Raw genomic sequence first — 19,061 nt, forward strand, 5'->3', positions numbered from 1 at the left:
TTCTTTGATTGTGTTGCGTTGTATCATTGCCAGGTGGGGGAGCACAAGTACCACCATATCTAGGCTACGCCTACATTTTTACATTTATTTTCTTGGATAATACCCTTTTCCCAGTGTCAACGCCGCAATTGAATGGTAAATAACATTTTTATGTTTACACCGACGGTGAAATGAGCTGTCTAGAAGCCAGCGAATTAATGGTGACTTTCGATAATAGAAAAAATACCATGTCTTATTTATCTTCAGCTTGATTTATGATCTTGTTATTGAGCAAAAGGGTAGTTATTAATCGTCAGTCCGTCTGTTAAATTATTACCTAAGGTTAGATCCAGGGACAGTATTTCGAGACAAGAGACCTCGGTGGTCTAAGAAAACCAGTGACACTGCGGTGTAGTGAAATTTTAAAGATTAAAGTAACAAAAACAAACCCCCAAAAGCTATCCAACACTTGCATGATTGATCATGATGGAGTACATATTGAATCGTCAATAACCCACCAGGAATCAATTTTTATGTAACAAGACTTCACTTTTCAGTGTTTTCTGTGGGAAACGGGATTTTTTTTTATATAAAAAGGTCAATTAAAGTGATCACTTATTCAATTGGTCTAGACAATTTAGTCCAAGTCTGATCCTGATTTTTCCCGGCTACTGATAGCTATGAAAGCTTTATCGAGAAACTATGTTCTGGGGGACTTCCACATCCACTGAGAGATTTTCAGTCCGTCTCTCATCCGGAAGTACTAAATTGGAACATTTTCAAATGGCCTAATTATTTTATAAATTAGTCATACAATTCTTCTAGAAGGTATCTTTCTACTCATAATGACTATATCACCAAATTACAAATTAGCTTTGTTCTGAAATTCCTTCTACAAAACTTTTTGGCTTGTATCTATAAATAATGGACTTAATTTTTAGATTGTTGAAAGATTCAGAAGGAGTGGGACTATGTCCAGTCAACTTTCTTGAATAAGTGCTGATCAGGTATCGCCAAATTTTCTTTCGTACTTTGAAGGACAATATTAACATTATCTTACTAGGTTCATCATACGTTATAGATTTGATCAGACGGAAGAGGGCGGAAGAGGTCATGAAATAACACCTCCCACCAGAGAGTGTCGACGTAATACCCAGCAGAAACAGCTTTCAGTTTCAGAAGCAGCATGACAAGAAATAACAATGGTGGCCGTCATAAAAAAAAACAAGAAACCTAATGCTGCCAATTGTTGTTATACGTTAAAAACAATATCACACTCGACCCTCTAATTTAGAAATCATGGTAGAGCTAACCTGAAGATCAGACCGAGGACAGCCGAATGGCTTACGTTTCTTGTAGAAGGTATCGGGCTCACTATTACAGATTACTGATGAACTAAACGTCACTCTCCGTGATAGTTTGTACCACATGAATAAACAAAGATAAAACAAGGAATACAAATGTTCATAACTTTAAACAAATGTTTGTAGAATCATTAGGAGCTTATGCTGTAAAAAATGTCTTTCAAGCGAGGACAAGGGTAATATGTATGTTGGGGGGTATAGTGTTGCCCAACAGATGTTTGATATATTGTAGTTTAAATTAAAACCACTAATCTCTTGACCTCCATGCCTTTGTTAGAAACTAGATTTACAAGGAGTGTCACGTATTATTATACAACCGACGTATTAATTTGACATCTAATGTTATCTATTCCTATATTTTTATCACCTTATTCATTCTTTCTTTTTAAAGATATGGCGAAACCCTTCCTAAAACTAATCTATTTAGTTCTGACAGTTTCAATTTATCTGCTGGTTGTATCACTAACGCTCAACTAATGTTACCTACTGTTGTAACTAATACAATGAGATAACACATAGATAACTAGTTTTTACTCTACCAAATAATATATCTTATTTGCTTTACACACATGATGCCCTTCGAACTCTAAATTATTTTCAGAATTAGCATTTTGCATACTGGAATTTACATTTCCGGAAACATATAAACTTATTTTTTCAAAAAAATTCATTTTCGTGTAGGGTCGTTTTCTCTGTGTTCAACCCTAATTAGTTCTACAACTTTGCATGCTTAGATTAAATTTCTCGGAAACACACAATCTTATTTTTTCGATATCTTTCCTTTCTTTTAGGGTTGTTTTATCGAGTTACACGGTGTTTAACTCTAGTCTGTTTTCGAGAATACGGGGTTAACTTTTTTTGTGAATATATCGAGAGTCTTTGGATGTCAGAAGCGGAAGATAAAACCACCAGCATTTACATGTACGACATGTATGTATAGTTAAATGTGGAATGAGAAGAGGTATCTTGTGTTCTAAAAAAAGTAAGAATATTTTGTCTAACGGAGTAATTATAGTTGGATTTGGTATAATGACTAATGAATATTTCCCAAATACTAGTAGTTGAGCTTTATTTTCATTTCAAAGATATAAATTCGTTAGTGTCCAACCTGTTGTGTAAATTATCCATTAAATCCTATTTTACTTGTCCAAAGGGTTCAAAAATATTGTTAAATCCAAGTCACATTTGTAAAGCTTTACGTCAGGCTTTTCAAATCATTTAGTTGAATTTTTCCAATTTTTTAAATTAGGTGTGTTAAGATGAAATTTATATCATCAATTAATTGGAATATTGTAAAATAGTACATTTTGTTGACCAGAATAAAGATTCGGACATATTATTCAGTTACAACAAGAGTGGTATTGAGCCTTTAATTACCAAATCCAGGGCAGGGAATTAATATAGTCAGACAACAGGTATTTATTTACTAAATACACCCCCATAGTGTTAGAATGTAAGACTTTAATGTTGAAGGTTCGAATGCCAAAGTTTTTATTTTATTTTTTAAGACATCAACAGGCGCCCTAAGACTGATAGACTTGCTCGACGTATTGTGTTATCTTATTGCCAAATAAATTGACATGTCTACTACAATATAAGATGTATATCTGAAACTAGACTCTTGTTTATTTATATCTAATAAATTAGAATAATATGCGTCGCCATGTACAAAAATCAAAGGTAATATAAGCGTATTGCGTGGGAGTTAGGTGGTGGTATATTTTTACTATCATATAGTGGGTTGATTTGGTTTAAAAACGAAAGCAGCACGATCCTACACGAAGGTATAGTATTTAACAACTTTAGACCAAACGCGGCGGTATTGAACGACTTGTTTAGGAGAACATGGTAATTGTATTCATATTAGAAGTAATTAATGTTGTCTACCTTAGTACTGCTGCTTTGTTCCTGTCGGTGCCTGAATATACGTCATTTTTACTTCCACATAATGTTCATCTACATAGGGTTTACTTCAAAAATTTATTGATTTATTCTGTAAATAAAGATTTTTTAAAACTTACTTATTGGGAAAGCCACACCGAACAGTCTGGCTCTTTCCATGGATTTGTTAGGGAAGACTCAAAAAGACAATACTCTGTTTTGTCTGTGTTTTCCGAATGCATTCATATTCGACGGGTTCTTCTTCTTGGTTGTGACGCTCCTCGAAAAAAAACCCCCTAAGAGCCCGCCAATTCAAGTACGATCGACATGTAACAGGGCATGCATGTTTCTTAGACAATTGCGCATCGATTGGCTAACTTAGATTTTTGATATTCCATGACGATGGCGATGACCTTATGCTCGCCCCCCCCCCCCGGATCCCCCACCCCCTGCCACCACCCGTCTAACCCTTTGTTTTGGATGAAGTATGTTTAGGAATATATTGTCTGCAGATTAAGTTTATTTCCTGCATGTGCTATTTTATTATAACAGAAAGTGCAGTTAAGCTATTCCATCTCTAACGTGTATTTAGCCAAATAAAAAAAGGCAAGCACTGAAAAAAAAAAAAATCTCATAGATTTTCCACTCAAAAACATTAAAACAAACTTGCATAATAAATAAAAGTGGTTGGTACACTTTGAGTTTCTTTAATTTCCTTAAATATATTATATGGAAGTCTGTTTCATATATTTCATGTTACAAAAGTAAAAAAGAGAAAATGGATGGATGGGTTACGAAATTGGTTTGATGAATCATTCTGGCAATGTCACAATCAAATTACATGACCACCCTTGCCAAATTGTTCTGGGTTAAAAAAAAAATTATGTATACCATTTTAATACTTAACATTTAACCACGTTTTTTTGTGTTCGAATAAAAAAAAACATTTTTAACCTAAATCTCGCCCTGTAATATCTATATTCTCTTAAATTAAGAACCAGAGAACCCAACACGAGCCAGAAGCAATCAAATCCCTGTCAAGTGGTAGTGTAAAAGTAGTTAACAAATAGATTCTCTTTTAAAACTAATAGTCGAAATGGGCGCTTTTGGCTAACAACAATTACGGTACGTGCCCAACTCTTTTGCTGAAGGAGCCACGGTGGCTAGGTGGTTAAGACGCTGGCTCGCTAGCCTGGTGGTCGGATGTTCGATCCCTGCATTGACAGAGGAAATTCATCGGGATTTTCCGACATGGATCCCCTTGTCAGTGGTGCAGAACGGAGGGCCTGACAAGGACAGCTGTCTAGTCCTTCGGATGAGACGAATAACCGAGGTCCCGTGTATATATTGGAATGCACGTAAAAGATCCCCTGGCAGTTGGAATTCGATATAAGAGTAGGCGATAGTGCCGCTGCCCGGGCAAAATTTCCCTCATAGCACACTGTATGGCGTATGCCCGTCTTCATTAGCTCAGTATAGGAGCAGAACAGTAGGACGTTAAATCCCATTTCATTTCATTTCTTTTCTTGAAATCTTCACTATTTTTACCGCTAGTTAACAAGATATTGTGGATAATCGAGTCAAAAACATGCGCATCATACCATAAGATACGCATATTCTGGAAAGTGGACCATTATGTCCATATGATGTATGCCATACATTTATCGACAGTAAAAACGGGTTGCCGTTTACCGCCTTATAGGCCGATTTATTTCGTTAGTATTATCTCCTTCTAGGCGGTAATAATATTGGGTAGGGTGCACGTGAAGATTTCAACATTATATGTGAGAATCAGTCGGATGTATAATGTTTGTAAAACTTTTGTGCTGTGAAAAGTTCAGACAAGGGCTTATTACCGTAAATTACCGTAAAATGACCTCTGTTTCACATCGAGTAGAATCATAACGTTAGATCACACTTAAAGCCATATTAACACCTGCTAATCTATTTTAAAGCCACCAAAGGAAATGGATTTTATTTGGACCAGGGTATGCAGTCTTAAGACCAACTAGAAATCAGCCATATTTCTTCAAGTTTGGGAATGTGACCTCAAAGATTTGTTGAAGAGAATCCTGTCATCAACCCCTCAAAGACAATAAATTGTCGCCCAATTATTATCTATTCAGATGGTGTATTGTATGAGTGTCATATTACACTGCTCTATATTTAGAATGTAAAACTAAAGCTAGATGGGTTTGGAATCAGATTCTATGAGATTTGAATAAGAGAATAAGAAAAACTAATCAAATTAAACATAGAAATAAACAAATTTAATAACAGTTTAATATAATAAAAAAAATTTGATTCAAATATTACATAATGTAATAATAAGCTTATTAATTAGATGTAATATCTACAGCAGCTTGTCTAAGCCAGGGTATAAAATATCTTACATTATTTTACTCATATTTGACATTGACCAATTTGATGTTAACCAATTAAATGATTTTGGAACTTTTTCCTGTGGAGATTAATATTCATAAAACAAGGGTTGTTGAGCACATTACAATTGTATAACTTTTGCCAATATTTATTTCTATAGAAATGGTTCAATATCGAAATATTAATGGCCTATTGAGCCATCGTACAGTACTATTTACGAACTTATCAATTATCATTAAAAGAAAATTTCATCCAAAATTATCTATGTTGGTGCAAAAATATGAACATTTACTGATTATTTACATACAGGGAAAAGGTCACCCCAAAACAATCTACATGTACACGTATTTGTTATTTAAAGGAGCTAAATCGCTAATATTTAGGACCTAGAAATTGACACAAATGGTTCGCAACACAAATTGATAATGTAATATGAATGTACATAAACTGATTTAGTATTTATTGCGCATGCTCTCCAGATAGGAATATGACGTAACCGTTTGAATGACTTGTGGAATATGTATAGCCTCGTCCTTCGAGTACCTTGTTACAAATGGCGCTGAAAGGCATTCGTGAACCAATGGTAAAATGTTTATTTTGTCTTACAATTTTATGGAAGCCTATAACTATCATTCATAATTTCTACTTTTCGCCCCTTCAAAACACGAAAGTCGAAAAGTGACCTTGAAAGTAGAGACTACATCAACTTCCGAGGCGAAAAGGCGACAGTACGACAGCAAGCCAAAATCATAGGTCGCTAATATCGCCATCAATACTAGACTTTATCATACAGACTATTTTGTTGACGCGAATTGTATGTATCCTAATGTGACCTGGTAAATTGAGACTACAACAACTTCCGAGGCGAAAGTCGACAGTTCGACAGCAAGCCAAAATGATATGTCGCTTATAGCGCGTTGTGTTTATTTGCTAAATTCTACTTTTCGAGTTGCATAATGGCTTTGTATGCGTGTTGGCGCCTTTTTACTGAAATCAATAAAGACAAAAATATGATTTAAGACAAGAGGGTACACAAGCCAAAGCGCAAGTCGAAAATAAGAAATTAGGAAAAAACGAGGGGAGCTATCATCGCAGTGTATTAGTTCTTAATTTCCTATTTTTGAGTTCATTTTGGCTGTATAGCATGCTGTCGCCTCACATTTTGTCGTAACTTCTACTTTTCGACTTTCGTGTTTTGAAGAGACGAAAAGTAGAGATTATGAACGGTAGTTATATGCTTCTATACAATTTGGATATCATAAGCATAGGCCTATCTTTTCTCGGTAAAATCACAACATCAACGTTCATTTAAATTGACAAATGATTCGTGTTTTCAATGCCGGAAGACTGCGGATGATATTTAAGTTTTTTTCAAAACCGGATACAAATCGTTAAAGGGACCACAGCCTTCGGTCCGATTATCACGAAATTCGAACCCAGGGTGTAACAGTGATATATTTAAACGGTTTTTAAAATCCGGTATAAACTGTAATTTTTGGTACAACCAAGGTCCATAATCTAGGAGGTTACGGACCGATGTGTGCGAATATGGAAAGAAGACAAAATCCGTGGAATATAGACATATATTTTAAGTTTGATAAAAATCGGATTAAAAAAAATTGTGACCTCTACGGTGTCCACAACCTTGGTATTACATACTTTTACACTATTTGCGAACGAGGAGCGAGCAGTTGCAATCCGATTTTCATGAAATTCGAACTCAACCATCATAAGGGTGGAATGGTTTGTGTTTGAATAATATGTATAACCTTTGATTTTTATGACAACTGCCAGTGGTGAATTCAGGTAAATTCTTTCCCTGGGATACTGTCCAATCAATTGCTTTAAACGATAGTTCAAAACTTCAAGAAGCATAATGGCATGCTTTTGTGCTACACTTTTCTTCACAGATAAAAGAATCCTTCGTTGGTACATGTATTTAGTAGACACTCTTTTCGAAGCATAATGGTATAAGAAGCATAATAGTGTGCCTTCTTACTACACTTTTCTTAACAGATAAAAGAACCCTTCGTTGGTATTTAGTAGACACTCTTTTTGGAAGCCCCGTGATTCTATTCCGGTAGGTCACATTTAATCATACGAAAAGATTGTGTTTTTAAAAGTCTACCAGATGACCGTGTTAAACTCTTACAGGCAACTACCTTGCACCTTACCAGAAAACATTGGTAAGCCATACTAGAAGGGAGTAGAATCCTTTGTACAGGCCATATCAAAACCCTACCAGAAATATCTGTAAAACCCTACCACATTAAACCCTATCAAACGCCGGCATTAAACCCTGTTAGAAGACCTCGATGTACATGTACCCTAAAACCTGGATTCGTGGGGGACTACTCTGAAACTTTTGACAAAATGGCTATGTTTTCATGAAAAGCATATAAATCTCTGACCTATACACCTCTTGCCACATTGCCATTCGTCTTTCTTCTCTCACGCTCACGATTTGTTTCCTCAATCTCTCATTAAAAATAATGATGATGTTTTATAGTAAAAGATGACTTTGTTCTTCGAGCGGTCGCGATCAGATGATGGTTTCTGGAATGCGGTCGCAACCAACAAAAGGTTGGGAACAACTGCCCTAAAAGAATATCATGCTGACCAACAGCAATAAGAAGACTTAACTTCTAGCAGGAAAAGCTTTCGCTCCGTATTAGAAGACCTCAATGTAGCCTACAAGAATACCATGCTGACCTTTGGTAATATAAGAAAATTTATGTTAGCTTTTGGGCTCGCATTAGAAGACCTTGTTAAACTCTACCAGACGACTGTGCTACAAAAATATAATCCTTTCTGGAGATCTTGTAACTTTATCTTGCTAAGGATTTTTTGTCTGTAATAGAAGGGATTTCGTTTTCAAACAGAAAAGCAAATTATTAATATTTTCTAGAATAGTGATGGTATGTATTCTTCTCCTCCATTTTCCGATAATATACTAGTACAGTAATTCGAGAAAAAAAATATTCCATATGAGTAATAGCTTGGGAGATTTTCTTGAGAACTGGAAAAAGAGGCGCCATATTTTGGCAGACATCAAAGTGTTACTTAACATGGGCAAACTTTTTCTACAATCCATGACCGACATGAAAAACAAAATTATCGTATCAGTATGTTGTAGACATGAACTGTTAACATGGTCTATTATTAGTATATAAATCTTACATAAATACCTCTTTATACTTATAATATACGTGTTAAATAGAAAACACACATCGCCATATGCTTAAATAAATAAAGCTAATTAGTCTAGTAGACATTTTTACAATAATAGTATTATGGTAAGACTTATTGGTAACCTATATAATAATTGCTAATATAGACCGCCGAAAATATAATGCTTCATTATTGACATTAGTCCTGCTTCTGTATTTACCAAAATCATATCAAATACGGAAAATAGGTTTTCTTTAGATGTTTAGAGGCTATGGTCAATATCCAGAACACCATTAAGACCACTAGCTTTCTTTCAGACCAAACCTTTGTAAACTTCCTTTAACATGAGTTTTTAATTGTGTCTGGTACCTAACGTGTACTTTACCTAACCTTGGTTCAGTTTAAGCATGAAAGTTCCCATTGATATTGGAACCCCAACATCTACATATTAACACGCCACCTGCTCTAGAGAAAAGAAGAACCCAAACTAAACGAACACACCCCATCGTTGGCATTTCTGGAAGGACAAAAATATCCAGTGAGTACTATATACAAACGCTTTTATACGAAACTAAGGTACAATAAGAAATTTATGTCTCTATCCTGTAAATACCAGTTGATAAGAAACTTTGGTTTGTCTCTATAATTATGTCCTTAATGAGAATTAACTTGGAGTTCTTCAGGTCAGATTTTCATTTGATTTATATATATGAACACATTTAATATACGAGTCTAAACTCTTTAAAACCTGGGGAATAAATCCTCTTGTATAAAGTTTATGACCACGACACCAGTGACCCTGGGTTACCTTTGCTATGAAAACTACCTACCGAGTTTAACTGTTTCTTGAACTGCTTTTACTCTCAAAAGAATTTCATTAAGGGTTAAGATTTTGGATAGTTGCCGAGACTTCTTGCTTTAAGTAACGTCAACTAAATGGTTAAACCTGGGACGATTATGTTATATTGCCAATAATTATTTATTGAAATGTGTGTTTGGAGAAGTCAAACATGTACACCCGAATCAAACGGATATTTCCGGGTGTTCCGTGAGCCCCATTCTGATTTTCTTTCAGAATAAAAATATGGATTACCTAAAATGCATCAGGGATTCGGGCCATTGAAATTATTTTGATGTGTAATGATCGTTGAGATGTTTGATAATTAACAGTTGTGACCGCTTCGTGTCTCCATATTATTTTTTTAAATGGTGCTTCATATTTTAACATAAGCCAAGAAAATGTGCAACGAGTGTAGGTTCTATAAATAGTTTATACGCAATTAAGCGTAACGATTTTATTATTGGAAATTCCAGAAGCCCAATGACCTTTATGTTGGCAAATTTAATATGTGTCAAAATTGGACACCATGGGTCTATCAAGTTTGATATGTATACAAGATATCTGTACTTGACACATAGATTAGTTTTATTCTTATGCGAGGGCTGTATCCTCATAGCAAAAGTTATAGCTGTCACTTTTACATTTTTGTATTCAAATGTCAATCATATTTCATTTATTCTTAGATTGCATTTATACTGTTTCTTACAATGCTTTACAAATCTTGTATTCAATATATTTGCTAGTACGGGTGTACTATGGGTGTATACAATGGTCGTGCACTTGGCTCAGTTCTTCGATACAATTTATATTCGTTGTCATAAATTAAAGGAAAGGGTTATACTTCATGGACATGCAAATATTTTTCAAGCGGGGACCACCGACTTCATGATTAGAATTAGAAACAAACATAACATTTTGAAGAAAAATCAATGTTACTTTTACGTCAGGATTTAGTAAAGCGTTTTATTCAAAATCAATGTCAGTTGTAATTTATTGGATGTGTTAAACAAACTCTCCGGTTACGCCTTCCACTACAGGTTGTATTATAACTGTTATTTTGCCTGTGTGGTCAGTTTATTGATAGAAAAAGAATTCTACATGTGTTAATAATACATGGCCAGTTAGCTGCCATTATCGGACGAGCTACAGGTACTTAACCCGAGTATTGTCATTATTTATTCATCAACACTACAATAGTTGTACAGCATTAACATCAGGAAATTGCTCACTGCTAACTATATATCAATTTACTTGTTAATGTAGGAGAATAAATGATACCCATCAGTAAATCTTTTCTAATGTAATTGAGTTATATTCCGTGATTGTTCTTTCAAGAAGCTAAACCTAGCTCCTTGATTTGAGGCATTGTAAGGGGATCTTGCTAATCACCGACGTATTGGGTGTTTTTGTTAAAAGTGACCGAAAATGAAAAATATGTTGTAAATATGGATATTCCGCACATCATATCTTAAATTTAAATTGACAAAATTATTTATAACTGAAATTTTGACAAGTATACTAATACCCGTATACAAGGCACGATTATACATGGAATACAATTTATTGTTTAATACAATTGATTGTTCGTTCAAAGAGCTGGGTCAACAATTTCTTGGGGGATCCCTTAGCAAACTCACAACTGTTTCGCTTCATGACCTTCAAGCATTCGAACCCCAGTACCCCCTTGGCAAATTCCTGGCTATACGCCACTGGATCAATCAACACATTAGACTTCATTAAATCGACACTTTTATTTTTTTACACAAATTAAAGACGTCTAGTTATATTAACAGGCACTTGAGAAAAAAAAACGTTCACAAACCAAACAAATGAAATGAAATGAGTTTAACGTCCTACTGTTCTGCTCCTACTGGGCTAATGAAGATGGGCAAACGCCATACATTCAGTGCCCCCCTCCCCCATAAATCTGATCTGCCCTCTGTCTGCCCCCCCCCCCAATAATTTAAAAAAAAATGTAGTGTGCTATGAGGGAAATTTTACCCGGACAGCGGCACTATGACCTCTTATATCGAATTCCAACTGCCGAGGGATCTTTTACGTGCACGTCAATGTATACACGGGTCCTCGGTTTTTCATTCCCATCCAAACGACTAGACAGCTGTCCTTGTCAGACCCTCCGTTCTGCATCACACAGGAGGAAACCACGCCGGAAAGTCCCGATGAACTTTCTCGGCTAATGCAGGGATCGAACACGCGACCTCCAGGCTAGCAAGCCAGCGTCTTACCCACTTAGCCACCGTGGCTCCCCAGAAACCAAACATCGTCCAAACTACCGCTCTAGCTGTAAGTAGTAACTGGTTTCCCTTTGAAGAAAATGTGGTATTTTTTGTTTAAGAAGTTCGCATGGCTAACAGTTTCGGTTATACTACTTTTGATTACAAAGACTTTAAAATTAAAAACATGTATTTGAAATTTGAGTTCTTGAAAGATACATAACCTATTAAGGCTTATTGTTCTTTTCTGAAACTGACGCTATTACATGCCTTGAAATGTCGGAAGTCTTAAATAGAAAAATATTCTGTAAAACTTAAATTGTATATTCTTATTCGTCTTTGTGAACACCAATAAAACAATGGAATTCAGTTAATGTGTGAATGAAGGACAGTGTCCTCAGATGTCATTGTATCAAGTAGGGTTGATAGAAATCCTGTGAATGCTAAGTATGTGGAAACGTTATAAAAGAACTAACAGATTTAACGTAAGGTACCAATAGGTAAAATATTCCCAACTTGTGGAAACAAACACGTATTATAGGATGGTAGGAACTCGCAGAAAGAAAAGCAAAGAATGCGGCCAACCAGCAGTGTAAGGTTATTCTGGTCAGACGTACAACATATGTGGCCAACCTATATAAACCCCTTCATGTCAACTATTCATAATTCAAATACTTCAAATCTGGCCTTCATTTATGTCTTATATCTAAAACAAGTGCTTATAAATCTAACGCCCCACTATCAAGCTTATTCAATATTATCGCAAGTCTTGCATAATTTAATAAACCGTGTTATTGTAAAATATTTCCGTTATTTGGTAGTCTAAAATAGAATTCTCGGAAATGAAATTTATGACTAAATGTTAATCTTGAATAGGTTTGTTAAACAATGATTTCATCGGATGTATTCAACTTGTACAAACATTATCCGGAATTAGAAACTATAATAAATGGAATAAAATTCAGTTACGTGACGAATAGCACATACATTGCATTGTCTTTTTTTTTTTAAATTTGATGTTTAATTTTATGATTTGTTATCTTAAAAGAGCTCCAAATATATATTAAGATAACTAAATTGATTATAAGTTATCAGACAAATGAGAAATGGTATCATGTGTTCTGGAAAGAATAATCATACACTGCCTTGCACAGGACACACGTAATTATATACTAAGTGGGTGTGATAACAAAATGGTTTCTTGTCATCAATATAACGTAGGTGGAAGCGGACGTTTTACCCCCATCTATAGTACAGTGGGCTTGGATTAAGAAGCCAGGGCTATAATATCTGTTGACTTGGAGCTATGGACATCGTCAGATTCCAAGTAGTATAAATACGTAAGAAAATAGATATTCTTAAATAGTACGCATAACCAGCCCCGTGTACTATGCATGGGGAGAGTTAGTTTGGAATATGATTTCTAAGCAATCATATGTAAAGGTAACGTCATAGATAGGAATTGGATTTGTAAAGATAACATCGTGAAAATGGCCAACATTAGCCTGCCAAGTTGTTTAAATACGTATTCATTCAAACTACCCAAATCATTAGATATATACCAGCTAAAATTGTAGACCCATTCCAAAAAGAATGGCATTTCGACGTATGTTTATCGTAACGGAAATGTCATAAAGTATATTAGTATATAAATACATTTTACACTTCAGTATTTGGTTCAAGGATTTGTAGTTTATTAGTACATATACATGATGTGCTGTGTGTGGTGATCCCACGTCTGATATATCAACCGACAAGCTGGTCAAGCGGGAATACCGAAAGAACTTTCAACCCACACCTCAACGCCAAAAAATGTTAAGACTTCTCCCAACCCTTCCGTTTGCTCTAATAAAACGATGTTTATACATCATTCCATTCGATATAAACAAACATATGTCCACCAGTAGATATAGATCTACATTATATTATATTATATACTATACTTACTTCTTACTGTGTTTTAGTATAGGGTTATCATTGTGGAAAATGTACCTAATAGTAGATATTGCAAATGCTATAAGATTTTAATATGCATGACAAGTAACAAAATATATTATTCATTCAGGAAGTTTCTTTCAGTTTTTGCCTTAACATCACATTTTATAGCGTTAAAAAATGAAAGCTGTTGTTTTTTTTTTAAATAAAGTGTTTCTTTTTAACATCCTCATACGGATTTCGTCAGTTTGGTTATTTGTTTATAACAATTTACAGTCGATAAAACACCGTGTCTTGAGAGCTTTATCTGTGTGTGTTTTATTGATAAAATGATGTATTACCCAATTATAGTTTAACTCAAATATTATAATATATGTCTTGTCAAGAATTCGTGGGGTATTCGGTATAAATTGGACGACTACCTTAAATCCAATATGCAGAATGAAATAAAACGGGGCTTAACGTCCTACTTGTCTGCATCAGCTGGGCTAACGAAGAGGGCATGCGTCAGGCAGTGTGCTAGATAGAAATTATTTTGCCGATGCGCGGCGATATTACGACTTAACTTTTATTTCTATTTCCAACTGTCAGGTGATCTTTAATGGGACCTTGATTTTTCGTACCACCCAAACGACTCGACTTTTGTTTTCTTGCCAGGCCCTCCATGCTGTATCACTGCCAAAGGGGTATCCAGGATATCTAGCAGGGGCGGGGGATTCCATACTGAAGTGTTATAGTGACAATTCGCGAATAATGGAACGCTATTTCGGGCCAGATTTCCTGGATCCACGCCTGGTAACATGGAATAGCCCTTTCTGGGTCAGCACGTGAATCGAAATAACATGGCGTTTAACGACTTGGACTGTTCTGATCCGACTGGGCTCATGAAGACTGACATACGCCATATACAGGGTTCTATCCGGACAGCATCACTACGGTCTACTCTTATATCGAATACAACTGCCAATGGATCTTTTACATGTACGCTAACGTGTGCACGATTTTTCGTCCCATCCGATCTAATACACGTTGTCCCTTGCCAGTCTCTTGGTCCTGCACCACTGGCAAGGTGGAACAACGCCGGAAAATCCAGATGAGCTTTCTCTGCCAACGCTTGTATCGAACACGAGACCTCCAGCTTGGCGAACCAACGTCTTACTCACTGAGCCACCGTGGTTCATTTGGGTTCAATATTTTGATTAAATTTCACTGGGCTCCCGGGTTATGACATTATTGAACAGGACGAGAAACTGATCGGGTGTTAAAATCTTATTAAATGTTTGCTTCTACCTGTTCGTCATGCTGTGTATTTTATGGTTTTGTTAGCATGGCTTGTGATTGCTTATATCGTGTGACATATGTGGACGGTAAAATTTAATCAAATTGTGTTCTGTATTATACATTCAGTTCGTGTTTTCCAAATGTTCCATTACTAAAGGCCAATTTGATTTCTTTATTTTATCGTCCCTATTCGGCGTTTTTTGTATAAATTAAATGAAAACGGCAGATGTTACAAAAAATAAAACTGTCAAGTCCACGAAGCACGTGAGAGATCAACTTTCTACAAAACCAATGGGTTAATCAGACACTGTAAGGAAATTCTCGGTTGCAATTAGACGTCGACACAATAATATGTTTTATCTCTTAACTTCCGTCTGGTTCCTTGGGTCGTGTGCTGACAAACAATTATACGCGTGATCAGAGAGACGGTAACTGGCACCTTTGACCATGGGACATTTGACAATAAACTTTAAATGGGGGTTTTATTTGAAGGAGTTACTCGTATCATCCCCCACCGTTTCACACTCGATTAATAATTTCTTTCATGCTTCAAAATACATGTTATAAATCTAACAATAGATTTGCGTTGCATTTACCTTCTTCAAAGTAAAAGAAATACTGCGCACAATGAAGCAAATAATAAGAAGTATAACAAATACCAGTTATATCTCTTATCATATCCCAACCATTTTGATGTATTGTCATAATTTTGTAATATTTCACCTCATGTAACATCTACAGAGACATAATGTCTGCAATTTTTTTAAAAATAATTTTAACTCAGTTAACGAGCATATGTACTGGAGAGAAAAAACATACCATTTTTAGTTTAAATATAATATTAATATTACTGAATGTGACCACAAAGGTCTACTAATCTTATTAATATCATAATTTCATATCTAAAACAGAGAAGATGATCTAATATATTTGTAACAAGCATCAGTGTAATTTTGTGCAGCGTAGACTTTCGTCTGTCTTTGCAATTGTTCTCTTTCACAATGATCATTTTCCCAACTTAATAGCCCGATATCATCTTTAACATATACATAGATAAGCAGTTGTTTATAATTGTCGATTGGCCTATATTGTTGTACATGTTATGACACAAATGTGCCACGGCACATTCCGAGTAAACTATGGTCTGATAAAGGGTCATTTGATATCATAAATAAATGTACAGCGCTAATATGAATTTGATATGTTTTGTATGGACATCAATGGCAATTCACAAAAATATCCGCGCTCTTGTTTTTTGGGGGTTATTTTAATCAAAATTGATAAGAGTCTCTTCTAAAAAATACCACGCTGTGAGTTAGAAATCGAAACGAAAGGTTAGGAAACTGACGCAACTGTATTTACGCAAAAAGAGAAAGTGATTGCAAAACTTTTTGTAATACACAATTAGGTATTCTGTATGCTTTTGAATTTTTTACCACGCGTAGCTTACACATGAAAATGTCACATGACTGGGCTAGATACAAGGGCGGCGAATATAATGTATTGCCTTCACACCTGTCATTCATGGATTACAGGTAAGCGGTCGGTGCGTATTATTTGTTCGATGAACACAAGTCACTGTATATAGCCTAACATTCGGCTAGATAACACTGCTCTGAGTACACTATATGCGATCGTTAAAAGCTGCTGTGTTCGGTTAATATAAGGTTCGTTCGCTGTTAGACTGAATGTTAGACTGAAATTTCACTTCGACATCTACCTGTCAACTAAACTTTCAGGGGCGTTACTTTCTCTTGGCAGGCAACTCACGAAGCATTGAGACCCCTAGCGGTAGCGCGCGCCTAAACTAGTTACCCGGATGACTTCTCAAACACCGGAAACAAAATTAGTTGTGCGAGCAGACAGCATTTTGTTTTCAAGATAAGCTCAGTGAATTTAGTTGTGATGTCGCACCGGTGGAAAATGTTGGTTGTAAGGTGCGTCCTGTTTAAGTTTTCAGAATTTCGTGCTGGATAAAGGTTTTTAGTCCGTTTCAATTTAGATGACGGCATGATCACTCAAAGTTCGAGCGGGTTACTTGTTCTGTTAAGTGTAGGACTGTCACTAATACTTCGCAATTATTCTGTCAGTGCTTTGAGTTGTGGAGTTTGCGATCCGGAGTTATGCTCACCCGACCCCAAGGATTGCCCAGGCGGGTTTACCAAAGGAATTTGTAATTGCTGTAATGTGTGTGCTAAATTAGTCAATGAAAGTTGTGGTGGAAATTTTGGATTGCTAGGCAAGTGTGCTGATAATTTGCGATGTTATATTTCGCCCAAAGTTGGACAGGCCATTACGGGGCAAGAAGAAGGTATTTGCAAAGGTAAGAAATAGAATATAATGTTTTACTGTGGTCTATTTTACGTAATGACATGTCTCACTTCTCATAACGCCCAGGTAAAAGTTAAGTGGATGGGTGATATTTCACGGCAATTGATGAACGCTCGGGTAAATTCTTGGATCGGTCGACAAGTTTCAGCGTTATTTTTACACAATGTATCTCTAGTGATGTTCCACAATATAAAGCAGGGGAAACGAGGGTATACAGTATTAGAACATACACCTACACAACGTTAAAATTGTCCTAAATAATGGAGTAAAATAGTTTTTGACATGGTTTCCGTTTTTATATCATTTTCCATTTAGATAATTGAAGTTAAAATGTACACATATAAATGTCATTGAACATATTTGTGGAACTTCGTATTGTACTTGTAAAATTTGATTTACTTGAATGTCTTCACGCGTTGTCAAAATCATACCTGATGTGTTAATGGCAAGGCGCTGCGTGAAAATAACATTTTTTCCCCAAAACGTTTCGGCGTGACTGAAGTATTTTTGTTAGTTTGACCAAGATATAACATTTTGTTGATGGAAGTGTGAGTTATAGCCCAGAAAATGAACAAGTTAGCACGTTATTCCTGTTATAATGTAAGATTATAAATAAAAGTGTAATTTCTTAGCCGTCTGTTAACCACTTGTTTCGTATCTCTTCGCTGACCAAATCTTTTGGGAAATTGCCAAACTGCGTACTTGGAGGGATGTCATTCAAACATGAAAGACGTTTCAGTTATGAAAATGGAGATTTTTTGTTCATTTTTCTCCATTAAGAACTATTTCTAACATGACAGGCTTAATGCATTTTATGCTTACTTTTATTGATGATAACCGGATATATTTGGAATTATTTTTGCCAATGAAATTTCCTGAATAACCGAAAAAAATGTCAGCTAATAAGAATGATGCCATGAAAATTTAAGATAATTGCTAAATAAGTAAGAATAACCAGTCAGGTGCTACCATTAAATGTGGATATTCCAGCCAAATAGGCAATAGGAATAAACAATGATGAATAAGTATTCACTGAGAATATGTTGTACATGTAGGTGTATGTTATTTTTAGATACTTATTTATCGCTTATTCAAATCTAATTCAATGATGATTTCACTATATAATTATACTGAAATTGCATATTGAAATATATTTCAAAGGAGAGCGTCTTGACTTTTCAGTGCATTCACTATTTGAGGCGCTGCACCCTTTCTCCCCAAGAACAACTGGATATTTCAGCTTAACAGAAACATAAAGTAGTTAATTAATAAGTTGTTAATGAAAGTGTTTATGGTTTCTTTGCCCTATCAATATTGCATAAAAGCCCACAAATTACATCCGTCAAAGTAGTTATCATTACATTTATTAACCATCAATGATGAAGTGATTGGGGTTGTTCTAACTAGTTAATATAATATAATGATTACATCAGTCAATAAATGGCATGTATTAAAGGGGTTAAGGGGCTATTGAAAGAGGAGAATGCAGCACTCACATATTAGATCCTTGGGTTGTCAGTTGTGTGTTTGATAAACATCTAAATTGGCCATAAAATCAATGAGGAGTGTGATAGGGCAATTGCCTGAAGGAATTAAAATGGCAGTTTACAAACTCCCAGTTGCACAAAAGTGATTAGACTGTAATCACATATCTCACAGTGA

General features: G+C 35.4%; 1 protein-coding gene across 1 annotated transcript in view; it reads left to right on the forward strand.

Annotated features, from left to right (window-relative positions):
* The first annotated feature begins 16,636 nt into the window (after nt 1-16,636).
* LOC126822010 (cysteine-rich motor neuron 1 protein) overlaps nt 16,637-19,061 on the forward strand; it is a 59,746-nt gene continuing 57,321 nt past the window's right edge. The window contains exon 1 of the mRNA XM_050550726.2: nt 16,637-17,391. Coding sequence (XP_050406683.1) covers nt 17,079-17,391 — 313 coding nt within the window. The 5' untranslated portion in view covers nt 16,637-17,078. The remainder of the gene's footprint in view (nt 17,392-19,061) is intronic.

The sequence above is a fragment of the Patella vulgata genome, chromosome 5, assembly GCF_932274485.2.
Source record: "Patella vulgata chromosome 5, xgPatVulg1.2, whole genome shotgun sequence".
In the NCBI taxonomy this organism is placed as follows: Eukaryota; Metazoa; Mollusca; class Gastropoda; family Patellidae; genus Patella; species Patella vulgata.